Below are 12,002 nucleotides of genomic sequence, written 5' to 3' on the forward strand. Positions count from 1 at the left end.
AAGGTTAGAGTGGGCAAAGAAACACAGACATTCGACAACAGATTATTGGAAAAGAGTGTTATGGATCTTAACCCCATTGAGCTTTTGTGGGATCAGCTAGACTGTAAGGTCTGTGAGAAGTGCCCGACAAGACTGGAAGCGTGGGGTGAAATGCCACCTGAGTATCTGGACAAACTGGCAGCTAGAATGCCAAGGATCTGCATGTGGGGATTTTTTGATGAGAACTCTTTGAAGTTTAAGAAGTTCTGAATTTTATAAAATAGTAATTTTTCATGTTATTAATGCCCTGACTATACATTATGATCAGCTGAATGCCACTTTGGTGAATAAAAGTACCAATGTCTTTCCATAAGAGCAAAATCTGTACATTATTCCAAACTTTTGATATATATATATAAAAATAAGATATACACACACACACTGGTAAGTAGCTGGTAAGTGGCTGGTAAAATTGGGCATTCAACAGCCACAGTGACTGGTAGGCAAAAAAGAGAGATCCTATGAGGGAACAAGGCGTGATTCAACCTCCCCGCGGCTCTAAGGAACCTGATGATCAGGTCACGCTGCTACAGTGGCCACGTCCACCTACAAGGTGGAGGGGGACATCCCCCCCTCCAGCCTCTCCTCCAGAAAGGGAAGCACCGACCCGACTGCGTATCTCTGGGGGTCTTCGTGTCGGGAAGAACACCAATTAGTGAACAGGTACCACTTCAAGGCATACAGTCACCTCGTAGAGGGAGCCCTAGCCTGAGTGATCTTGTCTACTACTGTGGGTGGAAGGCCACTTAGATCCAAGGGCCAGACGTGGAGATTCGAGAGGTCTGGTCATGGGTGCCAGATGGTGCCCTGTCCCTGAGAGAGGAGATCTCTGCTCAGGGGAATTCGCCATGGGGGGGCTGTCACGAGGAGCGTGGGGTCCGAGAACCAAGTCTGGGTGGGCCAGTATGGTGCTACTAGGATGACCTACTCCTCGTCCTCCCTGACCTAGCACAGGGTCTTTGCAAGTAGGTTCACTGTGGGGAACGCATTATTGCGTCGCCACCGGGGCTAGCTGTTTGCCAGCGCATCTGAGCCTTGGTCAGGGTGTACAAGAGCGGTCAGTGGGAGGATTCCTGGGAAGCGAACAGGTCTACCTGCGCTTTACCGAATCAACTCCAAAACAGCTGGACCACCTGGGGGTGGAGTCTCCACTCTCCCCTGCGCGTGACCTGTCAGAATAGCACATCTGCCATGCTGTTGAGGTCACCCAGGATGTGAGTGGCTCACTACTAACTCCAGAGGAGGAGATGCCTTGGCGGTTGATGTACGCTGCAGTCGCTGTGTTGTCCGTCTGGACCAACACGTGCTTGTCCTGGATCAACAGCCAAAGCCTCCGCAGGGTGAGCAATACTGCCAGCAACTCAGTTGATATACCAACGCAGTTGTGGCCCTGTCCAGGAGCCGGCGGCTGCACGCCCATTGCACACAGCACCCCAGCCACGCTTGGAGGTGTCTGTCGTAACCATGACATGCCTGGACACCTGCACTAAGTCTGTCCAAGGGCTGAACCAGAGGCGGCAGATTGGCATGATGACCACGTGATGTGCCCAGAGGTGACATGCCCATCTCGGTACTCGAGTCTGTAGCCAGTGCTGAAGCAATCTCATATGCATCAACCTGAGTGGTATAACCGCCGCTGAGGACGGCATATTCCCCAGGAACCTCAGAAATGGTTTTAGTGGGACTGCCGTTCTCAGCCCGACGACATTCAGGCAGACCAGCACTGACTGCACCCACTCGCTTGTGAGGCGTGCCATCATAGAGACTGAGTCTAACTCCATCCCAAGAAAAGAAATGCTCTGAACCGGGGAAAGCTTGCTCTTTTCCCAGTTGACCCGAAGCCCCAGCCGGCTGAGGTGCCTGAGCACCAGGTCCCTGTGCGCACACAGCAAGTCTCAAGAGATAGTTGAGGATGAGAATGCCCACTTCACTTAGCGGGACAAGGGCTGCCTCTGCGACTTTCGTGAACACGAGAGGCGACAGGCAGGACAAAGGGGAGGACCCTGCACTGGTATGCCCGGCCATTGAAAGCAAACCGCAGGAAGGGCCTGTGTCGTTGCCACAGTGGGACGCTCTTGGCGACTAGCAGACGAGGTGTGGGATCTTGTGAATGTGCTGAATGCCACCTTCTGCTTCTAAACACAGAGAACTGCTGGGAAAAGTCCTCGACGGTGTTGCCAAATAGGCCAGCCTGGGTGATGGTGGCGTCAAGGAACTGTGCCTTGTCAGCCTCCCTCATCTCGACCAAGTTGAGCCATAGGTGGTGCTCCTGGACCAACAAGGTAGACATCGCCTGCCCGAGAGTCCAAGTCGTGACCTTCGTTGCCCAGAGGGTGCACTTGCAGGAGAGCCATGGTGTGCAGGGCAGAGGCGGCCTGTCCAGCAGCAATGTAGGCCTTAGTCACCAGTGACATAAACCTACAGGCCTTGGACGGGAGTCTCTGACGGTTCCTCCAGGTGGCAGCGCCTTGCGGGCAAAAGTGAAACACAAGTGCCTTATCCACCTGGGGAATCGAGGGTAGTGAGAACGGAGGAGCTCAGAGATCGGGTCCGGGCAGTAAAAGATGCCCACCACAACTACGTGAGCTCCTTATGCACCTACGGGAAGAAAGGGACCGGGCAGGACGCGGCCGTGAGTGGTGCTCCGGACCCAGGAACCAATCATCAATCCGCGATGGTTCAGGACAGGGCTTAGGGTTCCACTCCAGCCCGACGTTCGCAGCCGCCCAGACAAGCATGGCAGTCATCTCCTCGTTGGCCTGCGACGGGCAACCGCACCCACAGGTGGGAGCCCCATCGAGTCCTCAGTTTCAGACTGAACCAGCCCGCTCTCCAATGCTGCAATCGAGAGCTCATCCGTTTCACGAGCCCCGAATGAGTTTGTGAACTCGCACAGAGATGAGCCGGTGGTCTCATCGCAGATCTCGACTGGGGCAAACGAGTGTGCTGGGGAATGGGAGGTCCGTGGGGTTTACCCGGCAGAACTGCTCCCATTGGAATCCCTAAATCGCCCCCTGTGCTAACCGATGCGGCCTCAAATCCGTAGGTAGAAGGACCACGGCGGGGAGCCACTGGGGTGGCTTTTCCTCTGAGGACGGAAAGCCGCGACTGCAATGTTGCCATAGTCATGCTCTCGCAGTGAGAACATAACCGGTCCACAAACAGTTTGACACACATTTTTGTCATTTTGCACATTATTGTCAACTAAAATGTAATTTTTGGTGACTAAAGTTATTTGCTAGTTCAGTCAGAGTAAAATGGTCATCTGGTATCTTTGCAGCTGGATTCCTTTTTGTAAGTAGCTCAAAGATGATGTGACATTGTGTAGGCATATACATAAAAAATGGCGGATGTTGTATCTGGGTGTCCCATTAGTCTAGAGAGATAAAATCGGCAGAAAGTTGAAAGCGTATCTTGATGAAGTTGTTAATTTGTGCTTTCATGAGCAGCAGGAGAAGAACTGAGAAACAGATTCCTGAGGGACCCGCAGCTGAGGTGGAGGGAAAACATTTCATTATTCATCAGTGCTACTGGCGCTGTTTGCTCCAGCACCCGGCTTTCTTTTTTCTTTCTTTCTTTCTTTCTTTCTTTCTTTCTTTCTTTCTTTCTTTCTTTCTTTCTTTCTTTCTTTCATTTGCTCAATCAGTCTTTTTGTGTGTTTTTTCTAGAGTCATGTTCTGTTATTCACACTATACATAATAATAGGACATAATAATTTGCCCGACAGGATATTTTTAACATACACAGTAATTATCGATGGACAACATACTGATGTGTAAGAAGTGCCCCATGTGAATGGGTTTAAGAATGCTCTCAGTCAAAAGCTCAGAAATCTGGATCAGATAGTGAATGCCGCACCATAAGCCAAACACAGCATGCTTGAGATATGTGTAATATTAATTGTCTCAGCGTTACTCACTCTCAACTTCTGTGGCTGCAGAACAAAGGCTGCATGGTGCTTTTTCCATTTTTATCTATTAGTTTCACAAAAATAAGTATGCAATCATGATTTTATCTACAGTAAGTCTCAACTGAAGTTAGGAGTAGTTGTACTCATACCTGTGATTCATCTCTGGATGAAAGGGCATGTAGGAACACTCTGTCAGTGCAATGTGAGAGAAGACAGGAAGATGTACACATCCGATTGGGGTCAGGTCTAATTATACAGGGCTTCTTTAAGACCAATAAGTTGACTAATAATTGTTCAACCCAACAAATCGATTATGAAAATCTATAGTTTTGCACATCCCTTGTTGAATGTCTTTGAAGCTGCAATTTTGCCCCTTAAGTTTTTGTGTGAGGCCCTTGATTCTCCTCTTTTTTTAATGTGTTTTTGTACAAACGGGGTGTGTGACAAATACAGTACACAGTACAAGTGCGGTTGGCATGGTCTCATCCATCATTAAACCCAAGGCAGATGAATATTATTATGACATTGAATTACACATATGGGTTAGAAAGGAGTGTCTCTAAACTGATCCTTAATACATCTTTTCAATAAATACTGTGCAAATTCATCATAGTATGCAGTGCACTGATATTCTATTAAAGAAGAATAATGCAACAGCTAACTAGTGTGAAAAAAGAAAAACTTTTTCACTTTGGCACAAGTAATTCCAAAGAAATATTGGTCTTCTATTCCTGTGATACATTTTTTAATGCAAATTATATATTTATTTGTCTCAGCCAGGAAGGCTTTGTTTGGATTAGTGCTATTCCTCCAAACAATCTCAAGTCTACAAGGCAAAGTCAGCTTAATCTAGAGAGCTAATTATACACTTATTAGCTGTACTGACACATTTTATTCTTAGAACTCAGTGTGAGGATGTTAAAATGGTAGTGAGCTACATGTACATCTATTATTCCATTGACACAAAGCAATTTGTAAATCCCAAGTGCACTTGGCCTGGCAGATTTGAAGAATAATATTCTTATAATAAAGCTCTTCCACTTTTAATATACTGTATGTTTGATATATAATTTATTTCTGGATATGGCTTTAATGGCACACCATTTATATTTAATACAGCATTTAATCAGTCCATGACTCATACTTATATACATATGTATAAGATATTCTGGATTTATTAATCATATTAAATATTACAATATTACATTCTTCAACACCAGATGGGTTATTATTCTCCCAAATTTTTTATTTGTAAGATCTGAATTGAATTAATGTTTCTTCTCATATTTTGGCTAATCAGAGCATAAAACTTCACAATATTTGTTTATATTAAAAGTGTAAACACTGGATCTTTCAAAACATTGCTCTGTTTTTTGAGCGTCTCCTGCAGCCCGACACAGCAACATTTGCTCAACCAATGTTGTGAGTTTGGGGCGGTACTTTCTCTTTGCACGACCAATAACTGACAGGGAGCATGTTCGGGAAACCTTTTTGAAAGCAGTCATTGTTTTTGCAATTATGTACGGTGCCGCTAGATGCACAGAAATTACATGTCACTTTGAACCTTATTTAACCAATAAATAGACAAGTTTAGAGAACTTTTTCAGGACAATTTTTCATACTTTTCAGGACTTTTATATTTTTCTTCTTATCTTTCACAGGTTTTCAGCACTTCACCATGCAGCTCTCACTGGCACAACTGACCTGCTGTCTCTGCTGTTGGAGGCTCAGGCTACCGTGGATATCAAAGACAGTAATGGTAAAATGCTGTGGCATTTTTGCTTGCTCTTTCCATTATACTGCTACAAATCAGTCAGTCAGTTTAGTGTGCATGTCCTTACTTTGCATTGTTTTGTATCAATTTAATGTTGGATCAAAACAGATTCAATAAGACAGGGTAGTTGACTTGTATATTGTTTTTGTCGATGTTCAAGATTTCAAGTTGATATAAATGGGAAAGTGTACTGTATATATTGTGCATTGTATCTGGTCATTATTTTTAAGCTGCAATTGAAATGCAACCAAATGCAGGAGACCAAAATGCAAGCTCATGCAAAGAAATTTTGCATTCCGATGCAGATGAAAGTTTGGTGAACTATCGCCTGTAAATTTGTATGATGAAAATACATGTGACCAATAGAAGATCGAAAGGTCTTCATATTTCAAAGCTGCATATTTTTATTGTTGCAGGACAGTGAATAGACACTGTATTTTAACATTTTTAATATGTTAGCATTTTTGGGATTTATTAATTTTTAAAAACAGAATCCCTTGAGCATGATATAATTTCCTATCCATTATGGTGTCTGCAATAATTTTGCATACTCAAAGGCTAACACTAATATGACCGTTGCTTTAATCAGCTACTGTATTTGCTTTAATTAGTTCATTTTTAATGGTCCTATGGTATGACAAATGTAATGATCAAAGAATTATCTGTTTAAAATAGTTTTAGTAAAAATTATTAACAGTCAACTACCCAATAGTCAACTTTATTTTGCCAGTGGTTTTCACAACACATGCATTCACAGAGCCTCTTTTTCAACTGTACTACAGACAAAAAGTGTTGACAGCTTATAAACTTTTCATAGAATTCCTAACCCATATTCATAATTTTATAAACCTAACATTCAAAAGACTCCAAGGAGTCTAGAAACATATATGGATTATTGTGGACATGTGCTGAGCATAGAAAAAACTTTTAATAGAAAAAAGAGGCCCCTACCAAGGAAGGCACAGTCTTTTTCTATGTAGTGGAACTTGAAGCTGTAAAAAAAACGATATTCTGCTTTTACCCACTATTCTAGGTATGCGTCCATTGCACTATGCTGCCTGGCAGGGGAAGGCTGACTCTGTGCTAATGCTGCTAAGAGCTGGAGCTTCTGTGAATGGGGCTTCACAAGATGGACAGATCCCTCTCCACCTGGCTGCCCAGTACGGACACTATGAAGTGGTATGTAGCTCACGTTTCCTCCAGTTTTATACCTGTCTGTAATGACACAAGGAGGAAAATGTCAATAGTCAAGTTGGGTTTAGACTGCCACTTGCATGAAAATCCATTGTACTAAAGTGAGTGAGGTTGACTGGTATGATATGTAGTGATGGCATAGATGTACTGATGAACAGATATAGCCTGGGCAGCTTTGAGTGAGTGAACTGTGTTCCTAAACCCATTGTATAACCATCACCAACTCAGCAAAACCTGGTTCCGTTTGGGTGGCTCATGAAAAACACTTTTAGAGCGGGTGGTTTGGTAACATTCCTCTTAACGATTCAGATTCTTCGACAGTTCCATTAAAATTTCTTAATTTTGAGGAAGAAATATTTGGAAAATAATGCAATTTTTAGCAGTCTGTTGCCTAATGATGAGATAACATCTCAGTTACTGTTGTAACCCCATTCCCTGATGGAGGGAACAAGACGTTGTGTATGTAGTGACACTAGAGGTCGGTCTTGGGAGCCCCAAACACTTCCAATCTTTGACGAAAAGGCCTATGCGAATTGGTGAGTGGAATTTGCATGCCACTTCCCTGGACATACGGGTATAAAAGGAGCTGAATGCTGCCACTCATTCAGGTTTTGTGCCGAGGAGCCGAGACAAGGTCCCGGCTATTTCAGCGGATAGTACAGTGTTGTGGCAAGAGGGCCACAAAGTCTCATACCCTCCATCAGGGGACTTTCCCCTTCTGTCACTCACTCGACATTGTGTTGATATAGTAAAACAATAGGGACCCCTGTAGAAAAAACACCACAACAGCTGAACTGTTTTACGTGAACTGCCGATGCTGGTGCAAGCGAGCTGCTGCGTGCATAATAGCAGGTGCGTCAGTCTGCACGTAAACTCCCCCAAGTCCCCACAAGACGTCATGTAGTTCCTCACACCCCTGAGGGGGGGAAGTGACATAACTAGCACGATAGCAGGCAGCGCCAGCCGCAGCCTTTTCTCTCTATGTTTTCTCTCCACAGAGTATTATATTCGGCCATCTAACGCTATTTTATGCATCGGGGAAGGTGTTATTTTCCTTAACTATTTTTCAGGTGAAAAAGACCCCACAGAGATCACATCCTGCCCGAAGGGGAGTTAACATGTGGCTCATCTGCCGCACATAGAAAAGGAACGGTGGTAGGTCCTGTCTCGAAGGGGAGGAGCTCTACAACACAGCAACTGTGGCAGAGAAAACTCTGCCCAAGGGAGACGCGGGTCTGCTTACAGGGAGACCGTACTTCAGAAAATACATCACAGGGGGTTACCGGAGTATTTGGCACCTGTGGAGCACTTATTCCAGTACAGGGCATATCAGTACCCATAGTGGGTCTGGCTGCAAACTCTTCTGCTGAATATGCGAGCCACAGGGCTAAGGAGGAAGGCATCCAGGTTCATGAACTCACATGGGAAAGAAGCACACTTCACCTCACGGAGGGAAAAGGCGCCATACGCAAGCAGTATACCTGGCCAGCTGTCCTGTAACCTTACCCGTTCATACCTGAAAATGCACGGGACGAAACCGGCTCGACCCAGAGACAAAAAGTCCTAAAAGTTTGGAGACAGCGTTCCTTTTCTGCTCTCCTCCAAAGCAGACAAATAGCTGCTCAGAGCATCTAGAGCTCTGCATGCAATCCAAATAGGTGTGCAAACACACACCAGACACAGCAACGATTAAGGCTTGGTCTTCCTCCTCTGGGACAGCGCTTGCAGGCTCACTACCTGACCCCTAAAGGGCTCGTGGGAACCTTGGGCTCATAGCCCGGTTGAGGTCTTAGGATAACGTTAGAATCTACCAGAACGAACTCCAGGCTGTTATATCATGGTCTGTCCAGCAGAGGGGAACCTAGAGCACACGTCCTTCCACAACTTCCTCCTAATTTCCTGTTCATTATTAGCTCAATGATCACCTGTGCCTGGCTTGTTAGAGTGTGTGTGTATTTGTATATATAAGACCTGCTTTTGTTTGTATCTTTGCTCAGTCTTGAAGTTCTTTTGCTTAGGCAGATCTTTTGTAAATGCCTGTTCCCATTTAACCTACTTTTGATTACTTTGACAGACTTTCTCCCATATCTTTTGACCTTTTTGTTTGGGAAGTTTGTTCTATGCTTTTGGACATGTTTTGCCAGCATCAAGCCATTGAGGATCTGTACTTTCTTCAGCCCTGCTTTTGATGATTGATCTTTAAGAACATTAAGTAAAGACAGTTTGTTTTCCCCAAGTCCTGCCTCTTGTGATTCTCTGCAATTTGGGTCCACACAGCTCCATAGCATAGTGGTTAGTGCTCTGGGTTGCCAGCAGCACACTCTGGGTTCAAGCCCCGGTCCTGACACAGGCAAGCTTGCTCTTTTCACAGTTGACCTGAAGCCCTAAACGGCTGAGGTGCCTGAGCACCAGGTCCTTGTGTGCACAGAGTGTGTTAAAATCAGCCAGTAGTTGAATAGGTGGATGCCCACTTCCCTTAACGGGGCAAGAGCTGCCTCTTCGACCTTCGTGAATATGTGAGGGGACAGAGAAGGGAAGGGAAGGGGAGGGAAGGACCTTATATTGAACACCTGGCCGTCGAAAACAAACCGTAGGAAGGGTCTGTCATGCGGTAAAACCGTGAAAGTATGCATCCTTCAGGTCTACCGCCGCAAATCTTGATGCTGGACACATGGAAGTACAGCTCGCTGCATCCTGCGGTGGATATCCAACCCGGCCACATCCAAGTGTGACGTCAGAAGCCACTACGCCCATGCCCAAATTGGACACATTCTCATTAACGTTAACATTTAAAAACAGGAAGAAGCATCGAGAAGAGAAGACTAGAAGACGAAGGTAACTGCGAAACAAAATGCACAAAACACACTTGCGGTTTTAGTGTAAACACTGTTCAACATAATAAGAATGAGTTGTATGAGAATGAGATGTTACCTGTTGAAAGCAGCTCTTATCACTTTAATAATAGTTTGTAACTATGTAGGCTTCCGACGTCACACTTGGATGGGCGTGGCTTCTGATGTCACACTTGGATGTGGCCGGGTTGGATCCTACTCGACACATGGCAATATGCATTTCCGAGTTAGTATCTTGAATGGGAGTCTGTACAGGGCCTGTTTCAGAACTCGCTGGTCCATGAATGGCCGTAACCCACCGCCTTTCTTCCTTACTTATTGTGTCACGATGGAGTAAGGGCTGTAGAACCCATTCCTCATCTTGGCTGGATGGACAGGCTCTATCGCGCCCTTGCGCAGAAGGTCACGATCTCAGCACACAGGGTGGCGGCGTTCTCGGCCTACACAGAGATGAAGCGGACGCCGGCGAACTGGGGCGGGCGTCTGGTGAACTGAATCGCGTAGCCGAATCAGATGGTCCTAGCCAGCCACCGTGATGGGTAGGAAGCATTAGCCACGCGTCCATGCTCCGGGCAAGGGGCACTAAGGGGCTAAGGGACAATCGTGTCTGACGTACCTGGGGGTGGGGCCTTGCAACGGGCGGGAGCTGGAAAGGCCACATCAAGGTGCCTCACTTCATCCTGAGGTGGCTGCGCTGAGGGAAACCTTGGGGGGGTCAACGATGGGGGAGGAGGGCTTTTTGACCATCCTCGTAGCTCGTCACATCCGCCTGGCCATGGGCTCGGTGTCCGGTTGACTTGATAAAATCGGTCATAAACACCGGCTGTGTGACTCAAGGAGTGAGGAAAGCGCTCTTTGAAAATGTGGGTGGCGAACAAAAGAGAACACAAGATTTACCTCCCGTCTGGATACCAGCTCCAGTGTTCTGGTGGACATCTCGCTCCCTGAGTCATCCATCTCAGGGATGTTTAGAAACTTTCCTCAGGGTCCTAGTGCCCGGCCGTGAGGGGTTTTATGCTGGGGCTGAGGACTGGGCTCGGGCTGTGGCGGAGCCGCCTTGGCTTTTGCCACCGCAGGGGGATGCCTTCGGCGAGCAGACGGTGTACGGAATCTTGAGCCATGCAAGGTGTGTTGCATTGCCTCAGTCTGCTTCTTTGCCACTGAGAACTGCTGGGCAAAGTCCTCGACGGTGTCACCCAATAGGCCAATCATCTAGCCGTGAGGGCTCAGGGGAGGGTGGAGGGCAAGCATGGTGGTCTGCTCTGTGTCGGCCTCAGACTGGGCGGACAGACCCAATCGCAATGAGAACATGAACCATCCACGAATGCTGCCTCAACGTGATCAATGCCCAGACATGTGAAGCAGCGCCCGTGGCTGTCGGAGGTGGAGAGATAACGACCGCATCCAGGAACTACACAAAGATGGAAAGGCATCTTTAAAAAGACACGTCTTTAAAAAAAGACACTCTCTTGTCAGGAATTTATACTCTTTTAGCACTGTCGAAGCGCCCAGGGGCTTGCTCTGCACTGATCATGCAGAAGGACAGAGAGAAAGGGAATGCGGCGTATATCCAATAGCATACTCTTCTTTGTTTAGAGGTGATTGGACTGGCAGTGGGATTCAGCTCGCTGACACACAACTGCTTGACTCGGAAGAAAAAATCTGAATGAGTGGCTGCATTCCAGCTCCTTTTATACCCATATGGCCGGGGGAGTGGGACGCAAATTCCACTCGCCAATTCTCATTTACCTTTTTTCAAAGATTGAAGGTGTTTGGGGCTCCCAAGAGCGACCCCTAGTGTCACTACATCGACACAACGTCGAGTGAGTGACAGATGTGGAATTTCAGATTTCAACAGTGCAGATATAACAAATAAGAGATCAATTTAATACAATTATCACAAAAGGCATGTTTACACAGACATTTTAATACTTTTCGTACTTTACATACTTTTAGAGGGATAAATGCAATCCAATAATGTGTCCTACTTTAACTTTTAAATAACATTTTAAACAAACAAATATTGTGCTAACATACAGGTATATCATTCATTCATTTATTTTTTTTAAGGATCCCTATTATAACAAAATTTGTGTTGAAGTGTTTTTGATTCACTAAAAGAACCAGCTCATAAGTGTTATTCATTCAGCAGCTGCATTACACTGGATGTGCTGTAGATTTAAAAGAACCATCTCTTCAAGCTTAATTTATACTATGAAACAAGCTGAACTTT

At 45.8% G+C, this 12,002-nt stretch overlaps 1 protein-coding gene across 4 annotated transcripts in view; it reads left to right on the forward strand.

The window, feature by feature from the left end:
* Positions 1-12,002, forward strand: part of LOC127626608 (caskin-2-like) — a 76,681-nt gene that overhangs the window by 14,820 nt on the left and 49,859 nt on the right. For all 4 annotated transcript variants that reach the window (XM_052102515.1, XM_052102513.1, XM_052102516.1 and 1 more), the window contains 2 exons: positions 5,611-5,708; positions 6,757-6,902. In XM_052102515.1, coding sequence (XP_051958475.1) covers positions 5,611-5,708; positions 6,757-6,902 — 244 coding nt within the window. The remainder of the gene's footprint in view (positions 1-5,610; positions 5,709-6,756; positions 6,903-12,002) is intronic.

The sequence above is a fragment of the Xyrauchen texanus genome, chromosome 33, assembly GCF_025860055.1.
Source record: "Xyrauchen texanus isolate HMW12.3.18 chromosome 33, RBS_HiC_50CHRs, whole genome shotgun sequence".
Classification (NCBI taxonomy): Eukaryota; Metazoa; Chordata; class Actinopteri; order Cypriniformes; family Catostomidae; genus Xyrauchen; species Xyrauchen texanus.